The 14,096-nt window shown below is 42.9% G+C and overlaps 1 protein-coding gene and 1 pseudogene across 1 annotated transcript; one reads left to right on the forward strand and one right to left on the reverse strand.

The window, feature by feature from the left end:
* Positions 1-496: 496 nt before the first annotated feature.
* LOC129355159 (nuclear factor 7, brain-like) lies at positions 497-2,620 on the reverse strand (annotated as a pseudogene).
* A 366-nt stretch (positions 2,621-2,986) lies between these two features.
* Positions 2,987-12,994, forward strand: LOC129355167 (ketohexokinase-like). The gene is given in 9 exon segments (XM_055024709.1): positions 2,987-3,349; positions 3,888-4,004; positions 5,839-5,973; positions 7,454-7,526; positions 12,197-12,343; positions 12,414-12,502; positions 12,567-12,726; positions 12,804-12,854; positions 12,856-12,994. Coding segments are annotated over 9 exon segments (942 nt in total). The 5' UTR covers positions 2,987-3,212; the 3' UTR covers positions 12,889-12,994.
* The last annotated feature ends 1,102 nt before the right edge of the window (positions 12,995-14,096 follow it).

Here is a 14,096-nt window from a genome sequence, read left to right on the forward strand (position 1 = left end):
GTTTTATTTAATTTTATGGAGATTATTTAAATCCAAAATTATACATTTTATTCATATTGTCAAAATGTTTCCTACATATATTTAAAACAATGTAGTTTAATTACAGCGTTACTCATTTAAACTTTAGTAGAAAACATTTAGTTTGTTGTAATTCAGATTTTTATAAACTTGTGGCTGAAGGCAATAAAAGTTTAATATATCAAAAAATTACATCTTCATGTTCAAAAATGTTTCAAATATGGTTGAAAAATTTATATAAAACAACAATAAGGTTTATTCACTCTATCCTGCTGTCATTTTTTAGTGCCATAATTTTGTCTACTTCTGAATAAAGTTAGGAACAATTCATTAATATTCAGTATTTTGAGTTTTAAAGCAGTGATGGAGGAAACAGTTTCATTTGGATAAATGATCAAACTCTTGACTTTTATGAGTTTTGTGAATTTTCCTCTGAGTTCTTTGAAATGAAGGACAGAATTTGGACAAAATGTAAGTTTACAAAATACTTTAATGACTCATTAAAATGAAACATTGTGCTTTGGTGGCGCAGCGATTGAGCACAACTCACATATGAAGGCAGGTTCGATTCTCGGTCTGGTGACCTTTACCCTCTTTCCTGTCGATTAACTAATAAAGGTCAATAAAACATTTTTAAAAAATCATAATAAACAGTAGAAAAACTAAAATGTGTCTTTTTCCCTAAATAAACATGAAGAAAAAAATCTAAAGTCATTTTTGAGGTAGAGTTGAGAAATTAAAGTAACATTTAAAAAAAGAAAACAGGAATTAAAGTGTTAACTAAGCTTTAGTTGATAAAGTTAACTAATCCTGATACCGACTTTTAGATGGATTCATAAAAATCAAGATCTGATCAGAGCCACACAGGAAGTAAAGAAGTTTCACTTCCTGTCACATTTAGTTTGTAGCATCTGGATCTGAAGCAGAAAGCAACGCGATGATGCAAACAGTTTCAATCTGATCAATAAGGATCAATCTGATCAGAGCTGCTGTTTGATCACTGACATCTCCATCGGGAGGATCCTGGTTGTTTTCACCGTTCTGAAGTAAGGGAACATCCGGTCAGTGAAGGTGTGTGTGACGGTGTGTATGTGTGTGTTCGTGTCCAGATCAGAGAAGGACAGATTCCCTCCATCCCAGTCCAGATCCACTCGGATCCTCTGGATCTTCCTCTGGACGCAGAGATCAGCGGAAGGAGCCGACGGGCAGACAGCTGAGTAAATCCCTTCATAGAACCAGATGACCAATAACCCAGACTTTATGTCCCGCTTCCTGTGGACGGATTCGGCCAACACGCCCAGCACCCACACTCTGTTGTCTCCAACATCAACATCCCAGCTGTGGATCCCGGAGTTAAAGCCCTCGGAGCCGAGAACGGACCACTCTGCCCCAAACCGCTCCGGATTATCAGGAAGCTGCTGCTGCTCTCCAAACGTCCAACTGGTCAGATCGTCAGACAGATGGAGTCCTGAACCAGCCGTGTTTGGGTCCAGAACCAGAGGAGTGTAGGTCACCATGTCCTTCATGTTGCTCCAGATGTTGAAGGCCAGGTTGCCCAGATGTTTGGCCTGGTCTATCAGAGCTCCTGAGGGCAGCTGTGGATCCTCCAGCAGGGGGCAGCGCTGGACTCTTTCCACTGCAGCCTTGTAGTTGTGCAGGAATGAGACGTCTGCAGCTCTCAGCTCCTCCTCTGTGGCTCTGACTGTGTCTGAAAGAGCTGCTATCTCTCTGCTCAGAGCCTCCATCTTCTCCTCCATCATCCCTCTCTTCTGCTCCTCTTCCTCCCTCAGTGCAGCCAGCCTGGCCTCCTCTTCCTCTGCTAGAAACTGATGAAGCTTCTTAAACTGCTCAACAATCTGCCTCTCTGTGTGTCGGGCCTGGACCTTCATGTTTCTGCTGTCTGATCAAACTCCTCTTTAACTTCCTTCTTCTGCTCCAGTTTCTTCTTTTTAAAGGCTCCAGAGATGTTTTCAGATTCTCTCTGTGATCCTGAGCAGCTTCATCGATGGCTCTGAATCTGTGCTTGATGTGTTTTTCTGAATCTCTGCAGACGAGACAAACTGGCTGCTGATGGTCCAGACAGAAGAGTTTGAGTTTCTCAGAGTGCAGACTGCAGAGACTCTCTGAAGCTTTTTGCTCTAAGAATGATTCACAGAGGTTCTTCAGGGCCAGGTTACATAGAGGAGCGTCTGTTATGGATCTTTTCCTACAAACCGGACATGAGCGTCCAGCTCTGACTGTCCAGCAGGTCTGCAGACAGTCCTTACAGAAGCTGTGGCTGCAGGGCAGGATGACTGGACGCTTATAGACGTCACAGACCGGACAGCAGAGATCCTCCTCCAACCTGGATGCCATTTCTTCTCCGACTGAAACGAAACCAAAGTGGACAAAGCGTGAAACCAGGAAGTCATTTTCCTTCCAACACATCTTACTTCACTTTGATGTAGTTGTTGGTTTTCCATCTGCAGCAGTCTGTGTTTCAGTGTTTCAGCTCTCCCTCTGTTCCCACTGTTTAGTCTTACCTGACCAGGTGATGAAGATGATCCTCGTATTTATTCATGAAAAGTTTCTTTCTCTGTGACGCCCATTGAATAACTTCCTGTTTTCTTCAACAGTTCCTGGTGAAATTCCAGTCTTTAGGCACAAATATGGCGCCCTCTATAGGATTTCCTTTGTACCTGCAGGTTTAGAAGCGCCACTACCGCATAGTATCCATGTAATCCATCACGAAGTTCTCCATCTGCTAAGCAAAGCATTTCAGGAAAAGTTTCTGGACTTTATCCTGAAAGACCTGAGAATGGAAGAAAAGCTCCGCTCTGCAGGGACAACATTGATTTATTTAAGATTGATTGATTTATTCATTCTGTCACATCTTACATACTTGTTTCAAATGTGTTTTTATTATTTTTTTTCAGGTGATTTTTAAATATTGACCAAGGTTCTTTTCCGAAGTTTCTGCGTGTTTCTCTGTGAAACCCCGTTAATACCCGATGCCCTCTCATTCCGCCTCAGTCCAGCAGGTGGCAGCAGAGCAGTTCTGAGTTCACAGGTTGCTCAGAGATCACGTGACAGGAAGTGAAACGTGTACTTTACGACATTCACTGTGCTCTTTGCCTTGCAGTCAGAAGCTGTGGGACTTTTATTTTGTAGCCTCCACCGACAGGAAGTGAAGCATAAAATGTGACTTTGATCTGATGATGACCTGCGTCCGCATCAAAGTCCAAACTGAAAGCAACATGGCGGACCAGAAGAAGATCCTGTGTGTGGGTCTGGTTTGTCTGGACGTCATCAGCGTGGTGGAAGAATACCCGGAGGAGGACACCGACACCAGGTCAGAACCGGGTCAGGACCGGTTCAGGACCGGTTCAGGACCGGTTCAGGACCGGGTCAGGACCGGGTCAGGACCGGTTCAGGACCGGGTCAGGACCGGGTCAGGACCGGTTCAGGACCGGGTCAGAACCGGTTCAGGACCGGGTCAGAACCGGACCGGATGATGGTTCTGGTGGTTCTGGAGGTTCTGAGTCTAATGGTTTAACTGGGTCTATATTCTAATTTGTCATGTTAGTAGATGTATTTCTGAACGTAGCTGCTGTTGCACATGAATGTGATAAATTTTCACTTTAAATGAAGGTATAAATGTTTTTTCTGGAACGGAAATATGTTGGATTTTCATGTTGAAAATCCAACATGGAAAAATGAAATGTTACTCTAATAATTCTTCTGTAATGAGTGTAAATGTGATCTGTCTAAAAGCAGCCGATGCTAACAGGATAATCCTGAAAACCAACATGGCAGTGTCTCTAACCAACATGGCGGTGTCTCTAACCAACATGGCGGTGTCTCTAACCAACATGGCGGTGTCTCTGCAGGTGTGTGTCGCAGCGGTGGCAGCGTGGAGGAAACGCTTCAAACTCGTGTACGGTTCTGTCCCTGCTGGGGGCGCCGTGCGCCTTCATGGGCTCGCTGGCTGCCGGGCCGGTGGCGGAGTGAGTATCAGTTCGTCCATCAGATCACCCACAGAACGGACCAATCACAGCTCGGTCTGAGTCTGATCCACTCAGCCAGATTCACTGGAGAAATGATGATCACCACCCAGCTTCCTGATTGGTCCGTTACCGCCATGGCTGTGATTCCCTGGAACATCAGGACAGATCAATACACACCAGAGGCTTGGTCAGGTCTGTCAGCGTTCCTGCTGTCTGACCCAGATGGATCTGCAGATTGGTCCTCTGGTTGGGCGGAATGGGACGGTTCAGTTCCCACGTAGGACAGGACTTAAGGACTAAACTGTCCACTCTTGATGGAGTTCAGTCCTTTGGCTTGTGCTACACCACTAAAACCAGTAGGAAGCCATGTTGTGCACTGGGCCAGGTTTATCAGGACCTGCAGGTTCTGCGCTTGGTGTTGGACCAGTTTTCATTTACTGAAGTTCTGAATGTTATCAGGCAAAGGACGCCATACTGGCACATTTAATACAACTGCTGGTCCATCAGACACCTGATGGAGCCGGATGTTCCTGTCAGAGACATGATTGGTCCAGATGTTTGCTTTACATGAACCCTTTGGTACCAGACTGCAGGTGCAGCAGGTTCTGCAGGTGCAGCAGGTTCTGCAGGTGCAGCAGGTTCTGGCAGTAGAGTGGACCAGCTCCCAGTTTGCAGAGGCGACAGCCTGAATACTTTCTAACCCAAGATGAAAACTTTCCCTTCAGATGAAGCTGGTCCGACTGGGGTTATGCTGAGTTGTCTCTGTAGTCATGCTGTTACCAGCTGCCAGAGTACAAACTGCTTCTTCTCACTTTCTCCTACGATTCTCCAGTTTGCATCATTTGCTGTTATTGTTAACTTTTTGTTTCTTTACTTTCAGGGCAGGACCTTCCTTCAGAGCTGGAGCCTGAGGCACCCACCTTCCCCTGCCTTATGTTGTCTGCTTTTTGTTTTTTGAACTGAAATGATTGTGTTGTGCTTTCTGCATAATGACAAAATTTAAAATCATAAAGTCTGAATCTCTCCTGGACAAAGCTACTGACTAACTCTACCTGTTAGTTTATCCTGCAGCTTTTACAACCGGCTCAGCGCTAACGGTGTTTCTCTTCCAGATGAAGCAGCTGCTCACATGAACTGATTACTTTCATTGACACAGAAAGTTCTCTGGTTCCGTTCTTCTGATTCTTCTTCTTGTGTCTCTCAAACCTCCATAGCTACTGGTACTGAGCCTGGTTCTGGTTCTGCTGGAGGTTTCTTCCTGTTGAAAGGGAGGTTTTCCTCTCCACTGTCGCCTCCTACTGGTCTAAATGACTAGATGTTCATTAATAACTGGGATTGAATTGAAGTGACTTTGTCGCCTTGTGTTGTGATGCTGTAGAAATAAACTGAAACTGTTTCCTCTGTTGAATTCCTCTTTCCTATAGGAAAACCTTTTCCTGTCCTGATTCTTTTTTTTTTGAAGTGCTGAAAAGTTTCCTGTCTGTAGCTTTATTTTGGAGGATTTTCAGAAGTTTGGTATCGACGTGTCTCTGGTTTCTGAGCATGCTCAGTGCGTATCTCCGGCCTCCGTGGTCATCAGCAACATCCGCACAGGAAGCAGAACCATCCTGCATATGAACAGGTGTGGTGTGTGTGTGTGTGTGTGTGTGTGTGTGTGTGTGTGTGTGTGTGTGTGTGTGTGTGTGTGTGTGTGTGTGTGTGTGTGTGTGTGTCACTGATTGCCTCTGTTTTTACAGCTTCACGGTCATAGCAGAAGTTGCGCCCCCTGCTGTTCAGCCCTCTGTCAGAGCTTTTATTTTGAAGTAGATGTTAATGTTTCCTGTCTGTCTCTCAGTTTCATCATGGCCGACTTCTTGCAGCGTGCCATTGACGTGTCAGCAGTTGCTTGGCAGGTCAAAGGTCAAACTCCAAGTGCATGTTGCGTGGTTTGTCCATCCAGCGGATCTCGAACCGTCCTCCTCTACGATACGTAAGAGGCCCCCTGTCTGTGGTGATGGGAGTTTAGTGAACGCTGCTCCACGTGTTGAAGAAATCAGGAGGAAATGATCTGATCTTATCCACTGCAGACTCAACTTCAGGTTCAGAAAGAGAACGTAGCCATCGCCCAGCAGCGCTCTGCCCACGGCAGCAAAGATGGCCGCCGCAACACTTTGTTTACACAGTAAAGATGGCCGCCATCTCTGGATGTGTTTTAAAGTTGTTGAGCAACTGCATGGTCACCTGTTGAAGGGAGATGATAAACAGAAAGCTAACCGCTAACAGCCTTTAGCGGAGCACCAACTGCAGCTGTTTGGGGCTGACCAGATCGGGACCGGAGCGTTCAGACCGCCAAGACGGATTGGGATTGAGGCGTATCCATCTGCTGCGTGAACGTTTCCTCTGATGGGTCGGAGCCAGTTCAGCGTCCCGATCCGGTCCATGTGTGGGATTCTGACCCGCAGCACCAGTATGGATGGATGGCAGAACCAACATGTCTGCCAGGACCAGCTCAGCGATGATGTAATGGATCAAGAAGTGCTCAAAGATCAGAACCTGACAGAACCAGTCAGCCTGCAGCAGAAAGTCACTCCTGAGTCCCTGGTTCTGATCGGGATCAGCAGAACCAGGAAATAATCAGGTTACAGCTGAAAAACAGAGTGTAAACCTGCCTGAAACCCAAAGTGGATGTGAAAAAGTTTATTCAGCTCTAAGTGCCTCATTGGTCCGTCAGTTTCACACTGTAAAAAACAAGACATTTGTCTTTTCTAGTGGAAATGTCTTTGTCCATTTGACAAAGACAAAACCAACTTATAGGTGACTTTGCAGTAAGAGGAACTTGCTTAAGATCAACAGTTCCTCAGTTCTGGTGTCAAAAGGTGCGATTGTTTCACTGATAATAAAATAGTCTCAGTGAAATCAGTGAAGCTGGTGTTGTTGACACAAACTCCTTTTTCTTGCTGAAACGCTTCCTGTAAATTAGTTTAGAGCTCAGATATTCACAGAATCTAGACTGAAATATTTGGTTGGATTTTGTGTTTTTGCAGTGTAAAGAATCAGAACCGGATCAGAACCGGATGTTCTGTAGGAAGTCTGCAGTGGTTTGGGTTTAATTCAGTAATTAATGCATTTTTATGTTCATCAATCAGCCACTGATCTGAGAATAACATTCATTCATAATAACCAGAAAACTGTAAAAACTCCTTCAAGAGTCACTTTGATTTTTAAGTATAAAATAATTTGATTTCCGGATCAGAACCATCTGCACTTTATCCAGACGAATTGATTTTGGGATGAAACTCAAATCCATAAAGTTTAATTTCAATGTTTGTGCTGAAGTCGTCTTCCTCGATGAAGGTCATCAGGTCAAACAGAACCGGGCCAGAATCTCGGGTTTGACCTGAAGGACTGGATGAGGTTCTGGACTGAACCCGTCCTGGTTCTGGAGAACTGAACCTGGTTCTGTCTGTCAGGGATCTTCCTGATGTAACGGCGGAGGACTTTTCCAGAATCGACCTGGCTCAGTTCAAGTGGATCCACTGGGAGGTGAGGAACCAGAACCAGAACCAGACCAGTGGTCCCACTCTGCACCAGTGTAGCAGAACATCCTATCCACTGGTTCTGGCCCGGTGAGATCCGACGAGCCAGAACCGCTTCTCTCTAATAGATCTGACAAATGAAATGTCTTTCTGCTGACACTGGTTTTACTGGTTTTACTGGATGTTTACTGGTTTTACTGGTTGTTTACTGGTTTTACTGGTTTACTGGTTTTACTGGTTGTTTACTGGTTTTACTGGATGTTTACTGGTTTTACTGGATGTTTACTGGTTTTACTGGTTGTTTACTGGTTTTACTGGTTGTTTACTGTTTTACTGGTTGTTTACTGGTTTTACTGGGTGTTTACTGATTTTACTGGTTGTTTACTGGTTTTACTGGGTGTTTACTGGTTTTACTGGATGTTTACTGGTTTTACTGGGTGTTTACTGGTTTTACTGGATGTTTACTGGTTTTCCTGGTGTTTACTGGTTTTACTGGTTGTTTACTGGTTTTACTGGTTGTTTACTGGTTTTACTGGGTGTTTACTGGTTTTACTGGATGTTTACTGGTTTTCCTGAGTGTTTACTGGTTTTACTGGGTGTTTACTGGTTTTACTGGTTGTTTACTGGTTTTACTGGATGTTTACTGGTTTACTGGTTTTTACTGGTTTTACTGGTTGTTTACTGGTTTTACTGGTTTTACTGGTTGTTTACTGGTTTTACTGGATGTTTACTGGTTTTACTGGATGTTTACTGGTTGTTTACTGGTTTTACTGGATGTTTACTGGTTGTTTACTGGTTTTACTGGTTGTTTACTGGTTTTACTGGATGTTTACTGGTTTTACTGGATGTTTACTGGTTTTACTGGTTGTTTACTGTTTTACTGGGTGTTTACTGGTTTTACTGGATGTTTACTGGTTTTACTGGATGTTTACTGGTTTTACTGGATGTTTACTGGTTTTACTGGATGTTTACTGGTTTTTTACTGGTTGTTTACTGGTTTTACTGGGTGTTTACTGGTTTTACTGGTTTTTACTGGTTTTACTGGATGTTTACTGGTTTTACTGGTTGTTTACTGGTTTTACTGGCGTTTACTGGTTTTCCTGGATGTTTACTGGTTTTACTGGATGTTTACTGGTTTTACTGGTTGTTTACTGGTTTTACTGGATGTTTACTGGTTTTACTGGTTTTTACTGGTTTTACTGGATGTTTACTGGTTTTACTGGATGTTTACTGGTTTTACTGGATTTTACTGGTTTTACTGGTTGTTTACTGGTTTTACTGGGTGTTTACTGGTTTTACTGGTTGTTTACTGGTTTTACTGGTTGTTTACTGGTTTTACTGGATGTTTACTGGTTTTACTGGTTGTTTACTGGTTTTACTGGTTGTTTACTGGTTTTTACTGGATGTTTACTGGTTTTACTGGTTGTTTACTGGTTTTACTGGTTGTTTACTGGTTTTACTGGGTGTTTACTGGTTTTACTGGGTGTTTACTGGTTTTACTGGTTGTTTACTGGTTTTACTGGGTGTTTACTGGTTTTACTGGGTGTTTACTGGTTTTACTGGGTGTTTACTGGTTTTACTGGATGTTTACTGGTTTTCCTGAGTGTTTACTGGTTTTACTGGTTGTTTACTGGTTTTACTGGTTGTTTACTGGTTTTACTGGGTGTTTACTGGTTTTACTGGATGTTTACTGGTTTTCCTGAGTGTTTACTGGTTTTACTGGTGTTTACTGGTTTTACTGGTTGTTTACTGGTTTTACTGGATGTTTACTGGTTTTACTGGTTGTTTACTGGTTTTACTGGTTGTTTACTGGTTTACTGTTGTTTACTGGTTTTACTGGATGTTTACTGGTTTTACTGGTTGTTTACTGGTTTTACTGGTTGTTTACTGGTTTTACTGGTTGTTTACTGGTTTTACTGGTGTTTACTGGTTTTACTGGTTGTTTACTGGTTTTACTGGGTGTTTACTGGTTTTACTGGATGTTTACTGGTTTTACTGGGTGTTTACTGGTTTTACTGGGTGTTTACTGGTTTTCCTGAGTGTTTACTGGTTTTACTGGTTGTTTACTGGTTTTACTGGTTGTTTACTGGTTTTACTGGATGTTTACTGGTTTTACTGGTTGTTTACTGGTTTTACTGGTTGTTTACTGGTTTTACTGGTTTTACTGGTTGTTTACTGGTTTTACTGGATGTTTACTGGTTTTACTGGATGTTTACTGGTGTTTACTGGTTTTACTGGGTGTTTACTGGTTTTACTGGATGTTACTGGTTTTACTGGATGTTTACTGGTTTTACTGGATGTTTACTGGTTTTACTGGATGTTTACTGGTTTTACTGGTTGTTTACTGGTTTCTGGGTGTTTACTGGTTTTACTGGTGTTTACTGGTTTTTACTGGATGTTTACTGGTTTTACTGGTTGTTTACTGGTTTTACTGGGGTTTACTGGTTTTCCTGGATGTTTACTGGTTTTACTGGATGTTTACTGGTTTTACTGGTTGTTTACTGGTTTTACTGATGTTTACTGGTTTTACTGGTTGTTTACTGGTTTTACTGGATGTTTACTGGTTTTACTGGATGTTTACTGGTTTTACTGGATGTTTACTGGTTTTACTGGTTGTTTACTGGTTTTACTGGTGTTTACTGGTTTTACTGGTTGTTTACTGGTTTTACTGGTTGTTTACTGGTTTTACTGGATGTTTACTGGTTTTACTGGTTGTTTACTGGTTTTACTGGGCGTTTACTGGTTTTCCTGGATGTTTACTGGTTTTACTGGATGTTTACTGGTTTTACTGGTTGTTTACTGGTTTTACTGGTTGTTTACTGGTTTTACTGGGTGTTTACTGGTTTTCCTGGTTTTTACTGGTTTTACTGGTGTTTACTGGTTTTACTGGGCGTTTACTGGTTTTCCTGGATGTTTACTGGTTTTACTGGATGTTTACTGGTTTTACTGGGTGTTTACTGGTTTTACTGGGTGTTTACTGGTTTTACTGGATGTTTACTGGTTTTACTGGATGTTTACTGGTTTTACTGGTTGTTTACTGGTTTTACTGGTTGTTTACTGGTTTTACTGGGTGTTTACTGGTTTTCCTGGTTGTTTACTGGTTTTACTGGTTGTTTACTGGTTTTACTGGATGTTTACTGGTTTTACTGGTTGTTTACTGGTTTTACTGGTGTTCACTGGTTTTCCTGGGTGTTTACTGTTTTACTGGTTTACTGGTTTTACTGGATGTTTACTGGTTTTACTGGTTGTTTACTGGTTTTACTGGGTGTTTACTGGTTTTACTGGATGTTTACTGGTTTTACTGGATGTTTACTGTTTTACTGGTTGTTTACTGGTTTTACTGGTTGTTTACTGGTTTTACTGGGTGTTTACTGGTTTTCCTGGTGTTTACTGGTTTTACTGGGTGTTTACTGGTTTTACTGGTTGTTTACTGGTTTTACTGGGTGTTTACTCTGGATGTTTACTGGTTTTACTGGGTTTTACTGGTTTTACTGGTTGTTACTGGTTCTGGTTGTTTACTGGTTTTACTGGTTGTTTACTGGTTTTACTGGGTGTTTACTGGTTTTACTGGGTGTTTACTGGTTTTACTGGGTGTTTACTGGTTTTACTGGATGTTTACTGGTTTTACTGGGTGTTTACTGGTTTTACTGGATGTTTACTGGTTTTACTGGATGTTTACTGGTTTTACTGGTTGTTTACTGGTTTTACTGGGTGTTTACTGGTTTTACTGGATGTTTACTGGTTTTACTGGATGTTTACTGGTTTTACTGGTTGTTTACTGGTTTTACTGTTGTTTACTGGTTTTACTGGTGTTTACTGGTTTTTACTGGGTTTTTGGTTTTACTTTTTTTACTGGTGGTTTTTTTTTTTTTTGGTGTTTTGGGTTTTGGTTTTGTTTTTTTACTGGTTTTGGTTTTACTGGTGTTTACTGGTTTTACTGGTGTTTACTGGTTTTACTGGTGTTTACTGGTTTTACTGGTTGTTTACTGGTTTTACTGGTTGTTTACTGGTTTTACTGGATGTTTACTGGTTTTACTGGTTGTTTACTGGTTTTACTGGTTGTTTACTGGTTTTCTGGTTTTTACTGGTTTTACTGTTGTTTACTGGTTTTACTGGTTGTTTACTGGTTTTACTGGTGTTTACTGGTTTTACTGGTTGTTTACTGGTTTACTGGGTTTACTGGTTTTTGGGTTTACTGGTTTTACTGGATGTTTACTGGTTTTACTGGATGTTTACTGGTTTTACTGGTTGTTTACTGGTTTTACTGGGTGTTTACTGGTTTTCCTGGTGTTTACTGGTTTTACTGGTGTTTACTGGTTTTACTGGTGTTTACTGGTTTTACTGGTTGTTTACTGGTTTTACTGGTGTTTACTGTTTACTGGTTGTTTACTGGTTTTACTGGTGTTTACTGGTTTTACTGGTTGTTTACTGGTTTTACTGGTTGTTTACTGGTTTTCCTGGGTGTTTACTGGTTTTCTGGTGTTTACTGGTTTTCTGGTTGTTTACTGGTTTTACTGGTGTTTACTTTTACTGGTGTTCTGGTTTTCCTGGGTGTTTACTGGTTTTCTGGGTGTTTACTGGTTTTCTGGGTGTTTTACTGGTTTTACTGGGTGTTCACTGTTTTCCTGGTGTTTACTGGTTTCCTGCTGTGTTCTCTCCCTGCTCCTGCTGGGTCAGGGCCGAAACCCTGGCGAACAGGTGAAGATGATCCTGCAGGTGGAGAAGTTTAACGCCCAGCTTCCTGACCATCAGAGGATCGGCGTCTCTGTGGAGATCGAGAAAACCAGAGAGCCGCTGTACGAGCTCTTCCCCTACGGAGACGTGGTACGGAAGCGTCCAGGTTCGGACGGATCCGGTCCGACCCGTCGTTGATCGGGTTCTGGTTGTTTTCCAGGTGTTTGTCAGCAAAGACGTTGCTCGTCAATTTGGCTTCGACTCGGCTGAAGCGGCTCTGAAAGGACTCTACCCTCGAGTGAAGAAGGGGTGAGGGAGCAAAGGTCAGAGGAACGACACAGACGGTTCTGGTTCTGACCCGTCTGTCTCTCAGGGCTGTCCTGATCTGTGCCTGGGCTGAGAAAGGAGCGGACGCTTTGGGTCCTGACGGTCTGCTGCTCCACTCCGACGCGTTTCCTCCTGAGACGCTGGTGGACACGCTGGGAGCCGGAGACACCTTCAACGCCGGCGTCCTCCACACACGCTGTCCAACGGTGAGGCGGCTGGCCTGTTCTCTGGTTCTGATCCGGCCCGGTTCTGATCCATTAACGTTTCTGCCTGCAGGAGGAAGCGTGCAGATGCGCTGGCCTTTGGCTGCCGGATTGCGGGCAGGAAGTGTGGTTTTCCATGGTTATGACGGCATCAGAGACAAGTGATGCAGAACCGACCCGACGGAACCGACCCGACCCGACGGAACCGACCCGACGGAACCGACCCGACCCGACGGAACCGACCGACGGAACCGACCCGACCCGACGGAACCGACCCCCCCGACGGAACCGACCCGACGGAACCGACCCGACCGATGGAACCGACCCGACGGAACCGACCCGACCCGACGGAACCGACCCGACCCGACAGTTCGGAACCTGAAATAACTTCTAGATCTGATCAATAACTCATCAATGACCAATGGTCTATCAACAGAATGTCTGTTTTGACTTAATTTCTATGAATAATAATAATCTGAGCAGAGAGCGTGTTGGTGGATTGTTGCCATGACTCAGCTGTGTTTAGTTTTATAATCAAGCTCTAAATATGATTCAGTAATATTAATAATGTTTACATCAGAGCCACCAAAACATCTTAGAGATGGATAGATTTGATCCAGAATAATGTGTTTCTGTCATGAATGAGGAATAAATAACAAGACCAAATGGCTTTTAGCCTTTGATAGTAGAAACTGGAACTTTGATGATTTTGATCATATTGACTAAATGTAATGTTCATGGCTTGTTTCATAATCGATGACCGCATCGTGCTTTTATGATGTAAAGCACTTTGCTGAAATGTTCTGTTCTAATAAACCTGACTGGTTTAAAAGCTACTTGTAGCTGATCAGTCCACAACCAACTGGGATTAAAGTCTGAATTTAAGCTCATGGGTCACAAAAAAGTGAGAATAATTCAAAGTGAGTTTTCTGGACAGCAGGCCTGAAACCTGAAACGTTCCCACTTCCTGTTCAACTTTAAATTGATCCTTTAGTTTTGTAAAATGATCCTGTAACACCCACTTCTTCTTCAGATGTTTTTATTCCAGCTTCATTTGTTACAGTAAATAACAGCAATACTTAACTGCACATATCAGAACATTTTCCAGGGAACATCAAATATGAGAAAGTGACAGTATTTATTCACAAGTCTGATGTGACGGAAGATCCTGGAAGATCCTGGAAGATCCTGGAATCCTGGAGCAGAAGCTCAGAGACGACTAACTTCAGCCAAGCATGAAAGCAGTTGCTTTTCTAGGGACTTAAAGTTGCTTCACAATTATTCAATCAAATAAAATCACCTCAGATGTAACCTGGGGTAAAACCCGCCCTTAATCCCACCTTTGCTGCTCCCATTGGTTAGAGTGACAGTCA

The sequence above is a fragment of the Poeciliopsis prolifica genome, unplaced genomic scaffold (genome assembly GCF_027474105.1).
Source record: "Poeciliopsis prolifica strain line A6 unplaced genomic scaffold, Auburn_PproV2 SCAFFOLD125, whole genome shotgun sequence".
Lineage (NCBI taxonomy): Eukaryota > Metazoa > Chordata > Actinopteri > Cyprinodontiformes > Poeciliidae > Poeciliopsis > Poeciliopsis prolifica.